The sequence below is a fragment of the Microcebus murinus genome, chromosome 1 (assembly GCF_040939455.1).
Source record: "Microcebus murinus isolate Inina chromosome 1, M.murinus_Inina_mat1.0, whole genome shotgun sequence".
NCBI lineage: Eukaryota > Metazoa > Chordata > Mammalia > Primates > Cheirogaleidae > Microcebus > Microcebus murinus.
Window position 1 is genome coordinate 6,671,142 of NC_134104.1, and position 20,047 is coordinate 6,691,188.

The 20,047-nt window shown below is 45.2% G+C and overlaps 1 protein-coding gene across 3 annotated transcripts in view; it reads left to right on the top strand.

The window, feature by feature from the left end:
- ERG (ETS transcription factor ERG) overlaps positions 1-18,965 on the top strand; it is a 114,432-nt gene extending 95,467 nt beyond the window's left edge. For 2 of the 3 annotated variants that reach the window (XM_076000215.1, XM_020284710.2), the window contains 4 exons: positions 8,090-8,158; positions 8,826-8,882; positions 9,571-9,618; positions 16,609-18,965. In XM_076000215.1, the coding sequence (XP_075856330.1) occupies positions 8,090-8,158; positions 8,826-8,882; positions 9,571-9,618; positions 16,609-17,129 (695 nt within the window). In that variant the 3' untranslated portion in view covers positions 17,130-18,965. Of the gene's footprint in view, positions 1-471; positions 544-8,089; positions 8,159-8,825; positions 8,883-9,570; positions 9,619-16,608 lie in introns of all 3 variants that reach the window. The other variant, XM_012781771.3, reaches the window with a different exon arrangement.
- The last annotated feature ends 1,082 nt before the right edge of the window (positions 18,966-20,047 follow it).

A 20,047-nucleotide genomic window follows, 5' to 3' on the forward strand; every position in this document is an offset into this window, starting at 1 on the left:
AGAGAGAAAGGGAAAACATGCCTGTGAATAGAGATGTAGATTCATTTTTAATAAGATCCATATACTCTTAGGCTAAATACTTGTAATTCTTCAGTATGACTTTCCAAGAGCTCTGTAAAATGTTTCATGGGTTTTTACAGATTTTGCAAAATAAAACATGCATCACAGAATATTTTTAACAAGACGAGATTGCCGGGTGGGCACTTTAGGGGCTTCAGCAAGAAGCTGTAAAAATCAAAACACAAAACACTTCACATCAAATGGGGCACCGGAGTGCTTCAAGTTCACTTCTGTCTTGAGAATCTGCTTCTGACTCCTGTACTTGTGCATTTCTCCTGAGGGCTGTTCAGGCAGGCTTGAGGAGGTTTCTTCCCTTTGTTGCCACAGGACAAAGTAGATTTGGCACTGATGTTGAGATTGACAACCACAACAAAAGACCTTCACATGTTTTGTCTTTCCTTTTGTCTGCAGGGGGTGCAGCTTTTATTTTTCCAAATACTTCAGTATATCCTGAAGCTACGCAAAGAATTACAACTAGGCCAGGTACGAAAACACCCCTGTGTGATCTCTTCACTGAGAGACATCCCAGATGTCCTGCTGAGATCCCTGACCTAAGTCCCGTGATACAAAGAGAGCCGACCCTGGTTTTGAAGCGAGTCCCAAACAATCTCATGCCACCTCTGTTGATTTGGAAACTAAATCCAGTCGAACCATTTCATTCAAAGACCGGACTCAAGGTCTCTGAACTGCAGAATCGAGAGCACGTTAGCCCCTTAGCTGACTGTTCTGAAAGACAGACAGGCAAAGACGGCATCCTGGGTGCCTGGTTGTAAGGAGCGCTTCCTCTCTGAGTTAATGGGACGGTTTTCTGGGTGATCTGTCCCTCTCTCGGGGCACAGCAAGAGGAATGCCTACACCAGTAGTGACCCATTCCCAGAAGCAAAGCCAGTCTTTCAGAGCAGAAGCATCTACTACATAATACGTACATCTGAATCTCACTTTATGTCTTCCCTCTAATTTAATTAGGTAATTAAATTGACATGCCATCCACGCAAACATAGACATCTGCCAAGTGCCAGTTAGTGCCGCGTGTATTAGACTCTGGGAATGTAAAAGTGAACCAGCAGCCTTCAGAAAGTTTCCTGCCTCCAGAACGTTTGCTTGTTCATTCGAGGGGGGGCAGGGGGGAGTCTCCTCTGTGCCAGCCAGGAGGCTGCAAGGGTGAACAGCAGAATCATTTAGCCTAAAGTTCTAGATGTTACGGTAGATCCACCTAGAGCCAGAGAGATAGACACCGACCCTAAAGTGCTAGATTGTATGGTAGGGGCACCGCCTCCAACAGCAGGTCCTAGCTATTCAATCCCCCGGGAAAGGCATAGGGGAGCTTTCCAGAGAAATGGCCAAAGGAGAATTGGGTATTTGCTGGGCACATAATGAGCAGGGAGAGTGGGCATTTGAGACCGAGGGTATACACCTCCTAAACATCTGTCCCCTCTGGCATAGTGAGTCCCAAGAGCTGGGACTGCCAGCCCCACAGCTGAGGAAGTTGTTACTCAGGGCAGTGGGATGGTTTCTCCGTATTCGTGCGTGGATCTAGAACTCGGGTCTTAGGCTCAGGTTACTCCTCTCTGACCTGCATCGCACGTGCAGGCTACGTAAGTCTCAGTTAGAGCTGCTCTGAGATACAAGCCTAGTTCTTTCTGGTGAGGAAGAGTGGAGGCCCCGTGAGCTAAGCAGCAGGCAGGAAGGAGCTTCTTGGGGCTGTTTGCACCCTGACACTGCCCCGTTAATTACGGCTCTCGCAAGTTTCTCTCCTTGAACCTTAGAGAAAAAGTTTGCTCCCCTGCTCCTGGGAAGCATCATGGGAAGGCTCAGCCGGAGCACTCGGTCGCCTCTGTCGTGGTAGGGGTCTCACAGACCCTTACACGTGGACCAGACCAGCAACTAGATTCAGCTAGACTGGTCCTAAAGAAACCCACCGTGTGAACTGAAAATGGAAAATAGAAATCCATGTTTGATTCTAGCTCTAGAGATTGTGTGATTTATTTTTTTTTTTGGTGAGCATTTTAAAAACGTTTCCATCTATACTCAAAAATAAATAAATAAATAAATAAAAGCTATCTGCAAAACATTTGGCCAGGGGTTTTAAAAATGTTTATTTATTTACTTTGTATTTTTTTGTTTTGAGCTGTCTCATAGATGCTCCTGGCTGAGTTACAAAGCCAGGGATTGTGAGCTAGTGTTATACACCGTGGTGTTAAAGGATCACAGCAGTGGCCAGGTCAGTTGGCACAACACGGCGGTCAGATCAGCCGGCTGACTGCTTGATGCCAGTTGGATAGAACATGGATCCTGGAGCTACTTTGTTCATACTTTAGGATGCGGTGGATTTGGGTCAGACCCATCCAGGTGTATGGAGAAAGGTGGCTGTGAGGGTGATGGCTGGGACTCTGCCCAGCCCAGGGAGGGCAAAGGCCCAGACACCTGCATGTCACCCCGATGTGATGCTTTTCTGTGGGCCCGTCACTTGAGCATGACCAGAAAGAGATGGCACTTCCAAGTCTCCATCACCAGTATAGTATGTTTCTGAGACTCAATTTGTATCTGAAATACCTATTTTGATTACTGCCACTGTGGTTATGAAAAGAGATACACATATCAGTATCTGATTGAAAGGAATTTAAATCAGACTGAACACACCAGAAGACTGTTTACTGTGGCCACATTCAGGGATTTGAATTCTCTTCTCTTGGAGAAGAGAATTATTTGTGTACCTTGGGTCATCCATCACTGAGCTGCCAGCCTGGAAGGGAATGGTCTTGTAGGCATGACAGCCTATGACCGTGCAAATGGGAACATTATGACAGCTTTGCATGGCTGATTTCCAGAACTGCAGGAGTCACAGACAGGGGTCACTGGGGTCACTGGCCATCCCTGTGGTCAGTGGGTATATGACTGCATTCAGAAGAGGAGATTGTTGATTCTTGGAGGGTCCTTGGGAATAGAGACCCAAGTTACTGTCCCCTCCTCTCTTAGTTTGCCATGTCATGATCTTTGATTACACTCCATTTGTCTAATCCCACGTCTGGCTGGCATCTCTGTGCTAACCCTGAACAAGCCAGGCTCCTAGATAGCTCTATTTAGACCAGAACCTGTCCTTTCTTTGCAGTGTAGCTGTTCCGTTGTAAAGTCCCTCATAGAAGAAACATAATGGTTTTCAAGTTTTACTAGTTTGGGTTAGACAGCCTCTGGCTCCTTTCTGCAGGGGCTCCTTCCACCTGCAGGTACCGTCCTGCCACCTGCAGGTACCACATGTAGGTACCACCTTCCCAGTGCTTCCCCACCACCCTCCCACCTTTCCTTCCTGCCTCGAGTCACCCTTCCCTGGGCTGCTGCCCTAGTCTGTCCTTCCTCTTTCCATGGCCCCACTCCCCACGTGAACCACTTATCCCAGAGCTCCCCGACTCCTTCCCCGTCTGGGTGACCTCGCCACTTCTGCGCCTTTTCAATCTCCCTTCGTGGTTGGCCAAGATGGTTTAGTCGCATTACAAGTAACCACACGTGGACATTTCCCCCTCCTTTGCTCATGCTCCATCCCTTCTCTTCCATGCTTGTTCCTAGTACTTTCCCCGAATTTTCCTGATTTGAAACATACCTTATTTCATGACCCCTTTGTTGAAGGAGCATTTAGATCAGTCTCCTCTCCTCTCAGAAAGTGCTGGCATGTCAGCATACCCCTTTACACGCTCCGGTTTGATGGTCATTATTTTATGATGTTTCGTGTGTTACCAGAAATCTCTTCCCTACCTCCTCTGTAAACACCCTTCTCCTTTGCTAAATCCACTTTTTTTTAGGAGCCAACGCTCCTTGAGGTCTCAGGGGAAAAGTGGCAAAAATAGAGACAGGTCTGAGTCACAGCATCCTGCAAGCCAATGTTTGCCTGCCCCGTGCACCCTCTGCCTGGCCTCTTAGGAGCAGGCCGTGTGGAAGTTCAGTTCTATCCCAAGGAGGATGTTCTCTAGCCCCATCCCTTCCTCCTCCATCACCATGACAGCCCATGCATGATAATGGGTATCTGGGATGTTATCAGAAGAGAGTATAAGGTTAAACCTGCAAATGCAGCCTTAACTTATGCTTTGGAGCTGGTGCTCTTCAGGGCTTTCTTGCAATCTTAAATCATTCCTCTGTTGGAGCTTGCAACTCAGTGCTGTTCAGCACAGCCACGCCTAGCAAGACAATGCAACTACTGCGGGGTACTCCTCAGTTAGGTGCTATGTAAAGCCTGCATCTCAGTAAATGGCTAAAGATGCATTCTTTGCTTCCACCTAGTTCTAATAGAACCACAGAGATCTGCAAGCCTAGGCAGGAAGGAAATGTAAAATGTGCCCAACTATCCATTTGCCTTGGATACGGAATGTTAGGACTTTAGAAAGATGTGAAGGAAAACAAGACAGAGAGACTATTTATGTTAGGGTTGACTCTAAAAATTCCTTCCATTTAACAGAGGTTTGTAGCTCTTGGTCTGCCTAATTTTCTTCCCCATTAGCATCTACGTTCCTTGAGAGTAGGCAGATCTCATCGTTTCCCCGTCCAGCCCAGCCAGGGGACCTGCAGAGCAGCTCTGTAAATGTGGGCTGTATCCCACAGAGAGAGGATGAGCTCTTCCGTGATCTGAATTCAAGCCCTTGAGAAAATAAAGCAAGCAGGGGGTTGGAGGGCAAGAGAGCTAGAGAGCTGCTGTTTGGTGAGCCTGATGAGTGGAGAATAAAAAAAAAACTTGGCTAAACTTTGCCCTTCTGGGAAAGCCAGCCAGAATGTTGTTTTGATTCACTGATGTCTTGGGCAGGGTGTGGTCGGGAGGGGTCTCATTCAGAGTCAGGAACTGATCCCAGCTCCCAGTAAATTCACAAAGTTGCTGGTGCGTAGGCGTCAACGCCAGTCAAGCTTCCTATGTGCAGCTCCATGTTGTTTTTTTGGTCTATATCATGACATATGACATCCTTCTGTGGTCGCCCCAAGCTGCCTATGAAATGGCTTTTATAAAGTTGAGTTTTTAAGCAGAGTCATTTACAGATAAAACAGCAGAACCCATGCCGGGAAGCAGCCTTCCCCTACACGAGAACTTCTGCCAAGTGTGTGAGTTAATTACCTTGAAGATCAAAGTTAAAGAGAAATGGAGGGGGTGTTGAAATGGTCACCAAAAATTAAATATAAAATGTATTCTTATTGGAAGGCTTATGCTCAATTATCAATGAAGGATAAAGGCAAAGGTACATGGAGTAGTAATTTTTTGAGCTGCTAAGAGTAGGAACTACTCAAAACTGGCTCTGCTTCAAGACGGTGGAGCTGCTGAAGCTGTCATCGCCGGTAGCCACCCCATCTCAGCGAGGCAGAGCTGAGAATTTCCCGATGTCACATCCCAGGGGGGGAGGCTTAGTGCCCACAGCATGTGATCGGTAGCTGATAAGGAAGCGCTGGACCAGAATGTCATGAAAAATAACAAAAGCCCGCTTATCTTCTGTGGCAATGCGTCTATGAACATGTTCATCATTGTTCATATAAACATCTCAAATTCTTGGCTGCAAAGGAGACTCAGTGTGGTGCTGTGTAGGTCCTGACTCATTTTCAAGGGAGGATGGGATGTGGCTATACACCCTAAGAAGAATTTTTTGAATAAAGAGTTTCGAAATAATTTTGTAGTGGTAGTTTGGTGTTTAATTTTTTTTCCCAATTACATTCCGTGAGCAATACTTTTCTGTCTAAGGTAATATCTGACTAACCTACTGATGCTTGCTATTAGTTCCATTAGCGTACTTAGACCTTGGGTAAAAGCAGTCCATCTAGAACTCTTTCAGCCATTTTTTTTATTTGTATTGGCACACTGCACGTAGCATTTCTGAAATCATTATCTGCAGGAACACCGAGTCCTAAACAAGAGCAATAGAAACGGCTGAGAGCAGGTTTTCTCAAACTTCAGTGTGCCCCCAGGTCACTTGGGATCTTGTTAAAATGCTGATTCCGAAGCAGTAGGTCCTGGGTAAGATTCTGCATGTCTAACAAGCTCCCAGGTGTTGCTGGTTTACAGACCACACTTTGAGAAACAAGGATCTAGAATATATTTCTGTGTCGTCTTGCTTTTTTCCATTCGGTAAATAGAAGCCCTTTGTTAAGATGCCTTTCTCCTCCTGGGTTAGGCTAGGTGTTGTTATGATTGCCCTGCTGGTAGATTTTCCTTTCTGAGACAATCTGCAAATTGAAAACTCTGGCTAACCATTCTTTAGACAAAAAGCAACTGGCTGAGAATTCGTGTGCAAACTGCTCCCAGAGACTTAAGTTGAAATTCAGCTGTAAATAAGTAGCGGCTGCAGATTTAATTCCCATGTGCAACCCCAACACCAGAGAAGTGAAAATCTGAGTAGCTGGGTGGGAAAAGCTTAAGGTCCAAAAATGCAGAAATGCCAGCTGAGAGAGGGAGTAAGCAATGGCAGAGTTTAGAAAGAAAAATTTCCTAACCCTCCAAAGCCCTGAAGGGTAGGATTTCACAGACCACACTAGTAGCAATGCTTGCAGCCAAACAGACCAAATAAATTAAGGCAATTCTGTGTTGAATTTCACGTTGCATATCATTTCTATTCTCTTTGGGATATTAAAAATGGAAGAGACATATCTTCCGCAGCATAGTCAAGCTCTTTGAAGGTTGACCCACCAAATTGCCAGTTTTTAACAAGGTTAAATGATTTGTTTAAAGAAAGTGGCTTAAAAATAATAACATCGCCCTACCCTCCAAGTAAGATTTTATAGCCATCTCTTAGTGTCTGGCAGCAAAATACCTGCTAAACTGTCTGGCTGTGGCCTTTAGTTGGCCCTGAATGACACATGACATTGAACTAAGACTCATCAATCCAAGAAGACGTAGTTTTTGAAATGGTTGTGTGATAAGATTGCATGTAGAAACAGCTTTACCTATATGCGTAGTTAATAAGACCATGCATAAGAATGCTTATGGAATGTGTTTTTGAAAGAAACTTGAAATGACTTAGAGCCATGATAATCCTTAATAGAGTTTACACTGAGGACAGTATAGTCATCAGACTTCCATATGCAAAGTGCAATGAATGAAGTTTTATGGGACAAGTGACATTACATTATAAATACAAAGAAATTATTGGCATGTACTTAAGCTCTGAAGGTCATTGTTGATGTGTTGTGGGGAGAATACCATTTCAGTCCTGTAATTTATTTTACACAATTCATTTATTTATTTATTTAAAATTATTTATTATTTATTTATTTTTAAATTTCAGAACATTACAGAGGTACAAAGATTTGTTTACATAAATTGCTTTTGTGCAGTTTGAGTCAAAGTTGTAAGTGTGCCCATCACCCAGATAATGCGCATTGTACCTGTTAAGCGTGGATGTACCCATCTCTTCCACTCCCCCCAGTGGAAAAGCAATTCATTTTAGAGAAATTCTGAATTCATTTAGAAAATAAGAAAGAGTAGACATCTGCCTACAAAAATGACTGCATCAGGTAAAAGTGATTTGATAAAAATGTATGAGATTATGAAGGAGGCAGGGGGTCAGTGAGAGACTAAGAAGACAGGAATCATTTCCAAGGAAGAATGAGAAGGAAGAGGAGCAGGATTGTCATTTGATAGATTTAGGGACAGACCTCAAACAGAATGTGTTTGATTCCTCCAAGTTGTGGACTCTGTTTTGGATGCCTCATGAAGAAAACAAAGGGCTAGTTGAGAGCAGTCTCAGTTAGAAGCAGGATAGCGTGTAAGAAACTCGCAACAGGGTCTTGACTTACGGTTATAGGAACTCACTCTAAGAAGAGTCAGCAAGCTCTGGGAGGATCTGTCAGTGGGAGTGGTCAGATAAATGGGTGAGAATTTGAGATTCATAAAATACACAGAATTATAACTTGTAAAGAAAACCCAAATCTAGTAGAATAGTTCTTTGGATTACTACATTTTCTTACACAGCATTTATTCTAATAAACCCAAAAGCAAATAAAAAGCCAAAGCATGTATCATAAAAATGACATTATTGATGTCATTTAGTCCATTCATTTGTTTTTACAGATTTACCCTATGAGCCTCCCAGGAGATCAGCCTGGACCGGTCACGGCCACCCCACCCCCCAGTCGAAAGGTAGGTGCAGCGTTGGCTGCCACTGCTTTGAGGCCACTTGTCACAAGGCCACTAGACAACAACTGTGGAAGGAGCAAATCATAATTTCTGTAGTTAATTGTGATTTTTCAACATGTGGAAGGTTTGTTCCATGGGCCACAACTGATCTTTATTAAAGCAGTGATTCTTTCTCTATTTATGCCATACCTACTTTCAAAATAAAAAGAAAGGAACAGTGTAGCATGTTTCAACAAGAACACATGGATGTTTCATGGGATGTTTGAGTGCAGATGAAATAATTGTTGATTTCCTTAATCTTGGCCTTGCTTACATTATCCCTGGCTTTATTTTATTTTCCTGGTGGTTTTCCTTTATCTGTTTATTTTAGATGATTTATTTTAAGGCGTTGTAAGCCATCTCAAACACTTTCTTTTTTTTAACTTTTGGATAAAGTAGGGGTATAAATGTTTTAAATAATGAAAAATAGCCTCTCTTTTTGTTGTTACAATGTTTACATTTGGTTTCATTAGAAAGGGGAAATTTTCCTTACCATAAGACACTTCTTATTACTAGAGTTACATTATGATGTTAGTAACTGAAGCGATTGATGTCGTGATTACACAGCATCAAAGATGTGTGGCCAAGTATAAGTTACAGCTGATTGTCTTTTTTATTTTTGGATTTTCAGCTGCTCAACCGTCTCCCTCCACAGTGCCCAAAACTGAAGACCAGCGTCCTCAGTTAGGTACGTTTCAGGGACCCTCTGGAGGCCCTAAGACGACAAGATGCGGGCTTATCAGGGCATTTCTAAAATGTGTCACTTCTTAAATGAGATTAAATGTTATTTTTTCTTCTTTATGACTGCTCTGTATATAAAATGGGGACCATCAGCCTACTCAGTCGGTATGACTTGAGATTGTGCTAAAACATTTCCAAAACCTGTGCAAAGAGAATGGAAAAAACATTCCACCTGCACATAGGGTGATGCGTGGTGATCTGTGGGTTCTTTTATGGCCAAATGCATGGTGTGTTTGAGTATATCAGTGTCTGTGTCAAGTCCAGCATGGAAATGCAGTGGGAGGTTGGCATTGGTGGTGCTGAACAGCACTGCCAACTCGGTCCTGGGCCAGCTGGGGGCTTGGCACACATTTGCCCTGTTTGTACCCAGGTCGTGTGGTCCCTGGGCTTGGGGTCAGGGACCTGGGGCTGAATCTGCACCCTGCTACCCACTAGGTGGCATTTGGCAAGGAACGTCCCTGAGATCCTAGGTGGCATTTTACCCCACTCATATGGCAGGTGGAGGCAGGTGATTTGGGATTGGGGACATTTTCAGCTCTGGAATCTGAAAACTGAGTCAGCATTACATCTGAAGTCACATCGTACTAAGTCACAACTGTGTTTTTGAGACTCGATGTCTTTTCTTTCTGCTGCAGACCCTTACCAGATTCTCGGACCGACGAGTAGCCGCCTTGCAAATCCAGGTGAGACGCCGATGAGGATTTTGTCCTTATAAAGCAGTCGTTTTAGCTTTAAGGTCAAACTGGTATTGGTGAGAAGCTCCTTCAACTGGACAAATTTTAGTTTTAGGTCTCACTGGATCATCTGCGGTAGTGGAAAAAATGGGTCAGGTTACAAATTAAGATTTTAGCTTTAGCAAAGAACATTCTAACCTCATCCGAGCTGTGATAGTCACAGACTGGGTGCCTTACACCACAGACATGCATCGTCTCACGGTTCTGGAGGCTGCAAGTCTGGAATCCTGGCCTCGTGGTGACAGGCTTAGTCCTTCTGAGGCTGTGAGAGAAGGGTCGGTCCTGGGCCTCTCCCCTTGGCTTGCAGGTGACTGTCTTCTCCCTGCGTCTTTATGTCATCTTCCTCCTATGCCGTCTGCATCTGTGTCCAAATTTCCCCTTTTCATAAGGACACCAGTCATATCAGAATAGGAACCCCCCACCCCAATGAGCTTACTTTAACTTGATTTCCTCATTCAAGACCTTATCTCCAAAAAATGTCACATTCTGAGGTACTGGGGGAGAGTCAACTCAACATATGAACTCAACACAATTCAACCCAAAGCACAAGCAGATAAAATAACTAATATTTTTAAAAAGAGAACTTTAATTGCAACCAAGTTCTGTTTCTGAACTTAGATGCTAGAAGAAAGTGCAGATTCTTAATTGGCCCCTTTGTAACCAGTTCCTTGCCGAGGATGGTCACCTGTCCTCACGTTCCGGTGCCAGCCAAAGAGCTCTCTTCGTTTGTATTCAGATGAGAACCAGCTGTGCTATCATCAGCCTCAGAAATTCACAGCGTATGTTGCATATTCTCAACTGCAAACTCAAGTGCCAAGAAGTCACAGGCTTCTTGCAAGTACAAGCTGGAATGTATGTTTCCTCAATATCTGATGCCAAAACGGGGTTGGAAATGGAACAATTCAGATTCGACCTGCATACATCCCCGCAAAGAAACTATACATTGAGAACATGAAATGTCATCATTTTCTTTTAGCATCTGCATCTTTGACATTACATTTTGGTTCACGTTAATTAATTCAGTTTATATATTTTTTAAACAGCTGAGCAGCTAGAGAGGGCTGGTTAGCCTGGGGCCTGGACTAGGTGCTCAATGATTATTTGTTGAATAAACAGGTCCCAGGGATAAGAAGACCTAGTCCCTGACCACAGGGGCTTTCAGTGGAGAGATGGACCCAGGGAGTCACAACACTGTCCAGACCACAGAGGCACGTGCTCTTTTCTCTGTGTGAGCACCCGGCTTGTAGCCCAGTTGCCTGAGTCTGTGCCCTTCTCAAACCGCTGCTCCTTCTATAACCGGCACATAACCATTCCAATAGAAAGAATAACTATGCTTTGGGATGATTATTATCAGCCATGCTTCAGGAAGACTGATCTGGCAATGAAGTTCAGGATAGATTAGGAAGAAGAAAAGGACGGAAGCTGTAACACTCAAGGAACACTATTACAATAATGTGAAATAACAATCAAACAGTTCCCACCCCATGGAATGCCTCCCCTCCCCCAATATAATGTGCTGTGTCTGAGGTCCCTTCCGTGCCTCATTGTAGCCCAGGGACGTTATTGTCTCCATCCTCCAGAAGAGGAATCAGAAGGTCAGAGAAGTGAAGTAACTTTGCCTGAGTCACACAGCCAGTAAGGAGAAAGGCTGGACGTGAAACCTCACTCTGCCTCCAGACTCTGGTTTTGCTGTCTTGCCCTACGCTGCCCCCGACTATAAAGGGATGAGGGGGTCTTGGAAAACAAGGACTGAGACTAGAAAGGAAGGATTTCTGTTCAGTTTAACAACCTTCTAGGTGCAGGGGAGGAATATGAGATCAGGAAGGAAAAGGGAGGCGTCCAGCTGCACCAAACAAGACCAGACTGACCTTTCCACTCACAATTTGGCCAAATGAAATATACATCCATGCCCATGTTGCCTCAGCTCAAAGGTACTGCTTGGCTCATTTGGGAAAGGCGGCCAAAGAAAGTCACTTGCCCCCTAAGCAGAACACCAACTCTGCAGGGGCCACACTGCAGCCTGGGGGTGCGCCCTGGAGGTGGAGGGGTCTGGGCTCTGGGCCGGGAGACCCTTTCCAGGCCTGGGAAGACGTCCTGGTGCAAGACCGCTTGGTAGAATTGAGATCGTGAGCAGAGGTCTGCACTTCACGCTGTTAAGACTGTTCTCACTGGGCCGGGGGAAAATACCAACAACCACACTTTGATCTCCAGTCAAGTGACTCTAAGATAAAGACTTACTTAGTTTATAATCAATTAGACCTTCTCTCCTTCTATCCTTAGGCCTGTACCAGTTGTATTCATGTGACTTTTCCCCCTGAAACTAGCGTGTCTTTTATCTTTCTATTAACGAGAACGCTTTTTCCTCTTTGATTCTATTTTTCCATTCTCTGATAAATAAATCTTTCATCGCTTCTAAATTGCTGCCTTTGCTCTTCATACAATGCGAACTCTTTTTTCATCATTTTAAGTGGAAAGATTGCATCATGCGGTAAGAATGCGCAAGATGATATCAGCATCCCAGCATCTCTATCCCAAATGTTCGTTTGGTGTGCACTTGGGACATCCTTTCTCCTGCTGAGAGAAGTGTGTACCTGCATTCTGATGTCATGGGTCAGTTATAAGTATCACAGCTCGTTTAGGTCCCTCTGGAATGGCTGAGAGTTTAACGTGGCTTTTCTAATGAATTTAAATTGTCTTCCCGTGAAAGAGCTTTCTTGGGGTGTGTTCAGAGGCTCCCTCGATGCTAAATGGTTACTCTCCAACGGGAGCCATGGGCAAGCATGCTGCTGCATGTGGAACTACAGGCCACTTTAGGGATGTTCTGCCATTTGTTAGCAGGTGGGCGCGTGCAGTCTTCCAGGCCCACGGAGGGGACAAGCTGGGGGAGACCCGAGGAGGCTACAGAGGTGTGTGCACAAGCCAGGCCGGAAAGCAGCGGGCGTGCAGTGACTAAGCGTGGCAGCCTGGAATCTGGGTCCAACCCTTGCTGACCTTGGGCAGGATAAGGCAGTCTACCTCTTTGAGCTCCAATTTCCTCACCTCTACAATGGGCTCATCACATGGTTTTTGTGGGGATTAAATAAACTAACACATGCAGGGTATTTAGGATGCTGCCTGGCACACGGTAAGCTCTCAGAGGTATCAGTGAGCCCTGACAACATCACCATGTCGTGCTTCTGCATAGCCATCCTGGCCTTCCCAGGAGGTGGGCGAGGGTAGTTGCTTTCCTTTCGGTATTTCCCGGCTATAGGCAAGGAGTGTATCTTTCCTTAAACTCTGGGTTTCAGCCCAAAGGAATCATGACAAGAGCCGTCACGTACTGAGATCACCCTTATGGTGATTCTGCGATATAGTGCTATTATGACACCCCCCTTTTATAGATGAGAACACTGAGACAGACAGAGCTGGGGGAGTTGCCCCAGGTCCCATAAGTGGCAGAGCCAGGATCTTACTGAGGCAGTGCCAACTCCAAAGCTGGTGTGCCCATCACCACGCGTCCCTGTCCCTCCAACAAGTGTCTGAGCCGCACTGAGCCTCAGGGCAAAGACTGCACCAGGACACACCTAGAAAGTGGCCCCAAACCACTGCAACATGGTGCTGGATGGGCCCCTCACCCCCGGCCACTGAACTTACTGCCCTTGTTCCTCTGTCAGCTGACGGCTGCAGTGCCCTGCACGGCTCTGTTCCTCCAAGCCCACAGCTGCTGAGTCACTCTGCAGCTCTCTGCTTTTCTCTGTGGTTTGTAAACCGTTTAGGTTTCTTTCTTTCTTTCTTTTTTGCCCTTTTGTGCTCAGACTGTACCTCTTTGCTTACCACATTTCTTTTAACCATATTAGGAGATTACTTTTCTCCTCCAGATTAAAAGATCGCTCTCTGGACTCTTAAATGCCACACTACTCCCTGTTCATGCACAGAGCTCACTGGTAGGCACAGGATACTGCCTGCCACTTTTTCTTTTTTCTTTTTTTTTGCCCCCAATCCTGTTTATTATTATTATCATCATCATCATCATCATCATCATCATCATCATCATTATTATTTATTAATTACCCTATGACAAAGCTAGCTGATCCTTACTAACATTGCAAGGATGTTATTAAGATAGAATAAAGAAATAGGCATAGAAGGTGTACCAAGGAAAGGTGATTCATGCGGTGAAGCTGCTTAGATTGAAACTCTTGTCTTTTCAGGGCATCTTTTTTTACCTGTTAGTTTGGCCAGTGAGGAACCCAAGCCACCTGTAGGCTTTCCTAAGCCCCAGGCATCCTTGTTTGGAATCCCTATTCTACATTCTAAAATGCACATTCTAAAATGTGCATTATAAATGGTATTGTTTGGGCAATAAAATAAGAATTTCATAAATTGCTTTTGAAATTCTATGGCTGAGAGTAGCTCATTTAATTTGCCTTTAACAAAGATTTCCCAGCAGCCATGGCACATCCTTGAGAATTCTTGCACGATAGGAAAACCCGCTCTACACACTGCAGATACAATGAATTTTGTCATGAATATTAAATTTAATGATTCATGAGTTTGACATGGCGTTACATTTTATACTATTCACTAACTTTCGTCGACTGCATTTCTGGGTTTATCCTCAGGTTGGGAAGCTGTCAAAGTTTGCTTACAGATCTCTCATTTCCATAGACCCCTGAAACGCTCTCACGGCCTGAGCTGATGAGTCTCCACGGCAAATGCACAAAATAGTCGAGTGAGAAACAAGCTCATCTGTCCTTTGGGCATTGAGTTTCCAGCCATGGGTTTAGATCCGGACTCTCTAGTAGAGACATGCGATCACTTTTCTCCACTGGTTCTCTCCTACACGTTTACAGGGGAAGTGGGCGAGGGACAAATTCCTAAGAGGCGATGCCAAGGTTTGAACAGATACTGAGTTTTATGTTGGCTGTTTGGCAGGTCTGTGTATTTATACAGAATCTGTGGAATTACTCTCTCTATGGGAGGAAGCTGACACTGAATATTTATTTCCAAACAACTGTATGTGTTTACATCGAAGCATATGTTAGACTATTAAATCAAAAATCCCTGTTTTTCCCTATTCCCAGGTCATATATGGAATGTTTTTTTTTCAAGTTGTAATCCTTTGGTTGCTATATCTATATATGCACTGAGACCATATGGTTTTCTCATACCATTCTTTGTATTTTTTTAAATGCATATTAATGAAAGGTTGGAGGCAACAAAACTTGATTGAGAACAGTCCGTATATGTGGTTCTGAAAAAGCAAAGGCTTCCATTGCAATGAACTACAAGCTGTTAATACATTTCAAATGTGTTGCTAGACTGAAAATGAGCATTTTCCAAAATACGTTCAGCAAAGGCTGACCTTTCTCACGATGCTGTTGTATGGATGAATTCACAAACATGTCCGTGTCCATGTAGCCAATGTGCAAAGAAGGATTTATAAAGCTGGACAATTTATAGAGGCAGCAAGTTGGGAAGAATTTAGAGGAAAACCATAATTGATTTTTACATTATATCAATCCCAGAGTAGTTGCCAGCTAAAGTTACTTTCATCGTTTTATCACATCTATTGTTATTGCTTATAATAAAAGGTCATCTTTTGGGTAGTAAGGGCCAGGCAGCTCTGTAGCTGGAGTTTGGGAAGAAAGACTTGCCTCCCATCCGTTTGGAAAGCTCCTGAAATCTGTTCAACACAGCTTAGCCTCTCCTGATGCTCAGTATTAATGTCAATGTTTACATGCTTCTCTGCTTTGGGGAGCCACAGATCATCTTAAAGTATTGTAACAGAATTGCTAGAATGATGTGCCTCTACTTTTCTCCGAATTTCATAAAACATAAAATCCATATCTGTGTGCTTTTAGTTGGGATCAAGAAAATTCTGTCGGTGTACACCAGGGAAATGAGATCTCTTTGACTAGGGCCAAGTCCCATTCGACTGCCCACGAGGACCTGCAACCTCCCATTGTTGCAGATTTTCTTTTGGAAACGCCGCTTAGCACAATTGGCTTTGCAAGGCGGGGGCAACGCGTGGATTTCCGTTATGATGCACTTGCCTAAATACTGGGACTGGGTGATCTGGTTTGAGAAGGCGCCAACTTTTTTCTAAACTTCCTCATTTCGAGTGGGTTAATTCTGTTCTAGGAAAAGTTTTGACAGAATCAGCTCTCCGGGCACCAGCAAAATGTTATGTTAGAAATAACGGTGTTTACTTCCATTCTCTATTTTTTTTTCCATAAACTTTTAGAAGTTCATTTCCTAAGCCGAACTTTTATTATCTTACTTGACCTAGCCAATATAAATGGTATTAAGTCATTATTGCCATTCACATAATGGCACTTTCTGCCTCACAAAACAGGAAAGAATAGCTCTCCCATCCTCTGGACACCAGGGTGCTCTGGCTCTCCTTCTAAGGAAGTCAGAACTGGATGGGACCAACCCGAACTTGGCCTTGTCTGGATTCTCTGCCTTCTGTAAAGGACTTGGGTCTGTTAGCACAGCCTGGTAGTCACCAAGGATCATGTCTTAGGTCAGGTTCCCTAGAGGCAGAGCTTGGGATAAGGATGCCTGTACAAGAGACCATATGTCCTCAGGAGAGAGGGAGTGAGGATGCAGAACAGGTCAGGGGAACGCGAAGGAAGCTTCTGACCTCCGATAAGCCCCCTTAAAGCTGGACCCTCGCTTCAGCCGATCCCACTGGGAGCCCTGGAGCGGGAGCAGCATTGCAGAGTTGGTCCTTCCTTGAGGCAAGGGGACCTGTGTTACCCCGTGTCTGTCTGTCTGGCCATGGGACAGCTGGGGGAGGGGAGGCAGCTCTTGCGCAGCCCAGGGCAGTTCTCTGGAGAAGAGGGCAGCAGAATGGGGTGCAGGTGGCGCCCCAAGAGCACCCACTCGTGTCTCGCAAGAGGGGACGTCTGTCTCCACCCCGGGCCCTGCTCTCACGGCTGTTTCTTTCCCTAGGGAGCGGCCAGATCCAGCTCTGGCAGTTCCTGCTGGAGCTCCTGTCCGACAGCTCCAACTCCAACTGCATCACCTGGGAAGGCACCAACGGGGAGTTCAAGATGACAGACCCCGACGAGGTGGCCCGGCGCTGGGGGGAGCGGAAGAGCAAGCCCAACATGAACTACGATAAACTCAGCCGTGCCCTCCGCTACTACTATGACAAAAATATCATGACCAAAGTCCACGGCAAGCGCTACGCCTACAAGTTCGACTTCCACGGGATCACCCAGGCCCTGCAGCCCCACCCGCCGGAGTCGTCTCTGTACAAGTACCCGTCAGACCTCCCGTACATGGGCTCCTACCACGCCCACCCGCAGAAGATGAACTTTGTGGCTCCCCACCCCCCAGCCCTCCCCGTGACGTCTTCCAGTTTCTTTGCTGCCGCAAACCCCTACTGGAATTCGCCGACCGGGGGCATCTACCCGAACACTAGGCTCCCCGCCGGCCACATGCCTTCTCACCTGGGCAGTTACTACTAAAGACCCGGCAGAGGCCTTTCCCAACAACGTACAATCACCGATAAATCGCCACAAACTCTATTGGAGAACATGAATCAAAAGTGCCTCAAGAGGAATGAGAAAGCTTTACCGGGGCTAGGGAAGGGGGCCAGGGAAGAGGTCCAAAGACTCTTAGCAGGAGGGAGTTACTCAAATATTACCACGGAAATAAGGAGGATGCTAAAAATGTAATGTATATGGACATGCAATCTGCGGACCGGCCTTGTAAAAGACGTTGTATGTAGAAGCATGAAGTCACAAGGACAGAGTGCCAAAGAGAGGGGTCTTGGGACGTGTATAAACTTTTAGAGTGTGGGATTCTGCTAATGCAAACTGGGATTAAACTAAAGCAATAGAAATAACACAGTTGTGACCTAACATACCGTTTATAATGCCATTTTTAAGGAAAACTACCTGTATTTAAAGATAGAAACATATCACAAACACACAAGCAGACAGACACGAGAGAGACCGCAGCCCCTCGGCAGACGTAGGCATGGGACTCAGCGGCGGTTTGCTGTTTCGGTTGAAATCGGATCCATTCCATTTGATGGGGGCTGTCGGCTCTCTCCGACTGTGAAGACGACCCAAAGTTTCCAGCTCCTTTACAGTATTACCAGACTATGAGCCAAACGGTGGGACTTAGAATGTGTGCAGGGCGAGCGTGTGGTTGTAGGCAGAGGGCTGGAGCAGGAGGAAGAGGAGGGACGGAGGAGGCGGAGGCGCGGGCTGGGAGAGAAACTTCTCAAGCAGGAAAGACTGGACTCAAGGACGTTGGGGGAGTGTGGAGGATGAGTTACGGAGACTTTCGGGGTTTGTGCGGTCAGTGTTATGCCAACCCCAGTGTTAGGAGAAAGGACACAGCGTAACGGAGAAAGGGGAAGTAGTGGAAGTCAGCGGCAAAAATGAGCATCTCTTTTTTTTGTTTGTTTGTCAAAAGAAAAATTTAACTGGAATTGTCTGATATTTAAAAGAAACATTCAGGACCTCATCATTCCGTGGGGGCCTTGTCCCCCACAGGGTCAGGTAAGAGCCGGCCTTCTTGGCTGCCACCATCGGAAATCACCTAGGCGTTTTGGGCAGGTGGGCTCCAGTTTTCCTTTTCGAGTCGCGAACGCTGTGCGTTTGTCAGAATGAAGTATACAAGCCAATGTTTTTTTTTTTTTTTCCTTTTTATATAATAATTATATAACTTATGCATTTATACACTACGAGTTGATCTCGGCCAGCCAAAGACACAAGACAAAAAGAGACAATCAATGATACAATGTGGCCTTGAATTTTAACTCTGTATGCTTAATGTTTACATATGAAGTTATTAGTTCTTAGAATGCAGAATGTATGTAATAAAATAAGCTTGGCCTAGCATGGCAAATCCGATTTACACAGCCGTCTGCATTTGCGCTTTCTTTAGTGACTGGAGTTGCCTAATGGAAACGTGCTGAATGTTGTGGTTTTTGTGTTACAGTTTTACTTTGTCCAGGCACTTGTGCCAGAGAGTGCCAGCAGATGGATGTTTTGGCACCAAACAGTGTCCTTCTTGCCCACTCTGTCCCATTCCCAGCCCCCCCGGAACAGAGGGACCAAAGGTTTCACACTGAAGCCTCCACACGTACTCCCGGAATGAAAAGAAGCCTCTAAGGCTGAGGTTGTCATTGACAAATTCTAGCTCAACACCTGGTCGCACATCACCCTTAAGCCCTGCTATGGTCACAAAACAGTTGTTGAATGGGGAACAAGGTGTTGCTCTCAATGCAAAGTGTATTATGATTGGTAAATAAAGTGTCGCGGATGGCTGCAGTTTCTCACTTTAAAGAAGCAAGGGACAGCTTCTACATTCACGGCTTGGCTTCTCTTTCAGAATACCCCACCAGGTAGACTGTTGCTTTAGTCTTCCCACCCCAGAATAATCTGAACACCACGGTTTGGGATTCACCAGCCCTGAGCCTGACTGATGTCACCGGTTCTCCCTTGCAGACGCTGTTTATTTCTGTGATCTAAAGTCACTTTCCCTGGGCATCTTTTCTTCTCTGTGTTGCCCGAGTACTTGCCAGCCCTAGCTGAGGTGAAGGCAATTCGAGAGGTGTAATCCAAGGCCGCCGTGAGAAGGAGCGAGCCTAAGCAACTTCTCAGCCTGAATCAGTTTCTGAATTGGCCCATTTCATGGCTGTTTCGGGACTCGTTTTGCACTTTGTAATCCTTTTGCTATGATTAAATGGAGTTGCCAAACCTCTGTGCTGTGGATATTTTGGCAGTGGTCTTTAAAGGCGGTAGGATACGATTACCAATGCTCCAGACACCCGCATTACTTGGATTGAACAGAGCCCAACCATCAATCATTTCCCAGCAGCCTGGGCAAGGCCCACAGAGTGCCTGTATCTCCTTAGGGAAAGCAAATAAATAGAATCATAAAAGCTGGCGGCAAGGGTGACCCGAACTGTACTAATGGAAAGGATCAGTCATTTCTATTTTGGAATGCAAAGTCAAGGCACACCTACACTCTGCATATAAATACAAATTCACTTGGATAATCACTCCATTCTCTCTTTCAAGATGGAATCATGGGCAAAATAATAAAAACAAGACATGATTATCATATTCAGTTTTAACAGATGTTTCCAGTTAGATTCCTCAACCCCTCCCAACCCTAATCCAGGTTATTAGCAAGTCTTATGAGCAACTGGGATAATTTCGGATAACATGATAATACTGAGCTCCTCCAAATAAATAATCTTCAAATTGTCTTACAATGACATTAACTCTCTGCTGCTGTCATAATCTAAATCCAAAGCACCCTTCAGGTCAGATTCGTAGTCACATGAACCTTTTCTCTCTCTCTGCTTCTGCCTGTATCTTGACCTGCCCTGATGGATGCTCACGATTCCCACACTCTTACTCCT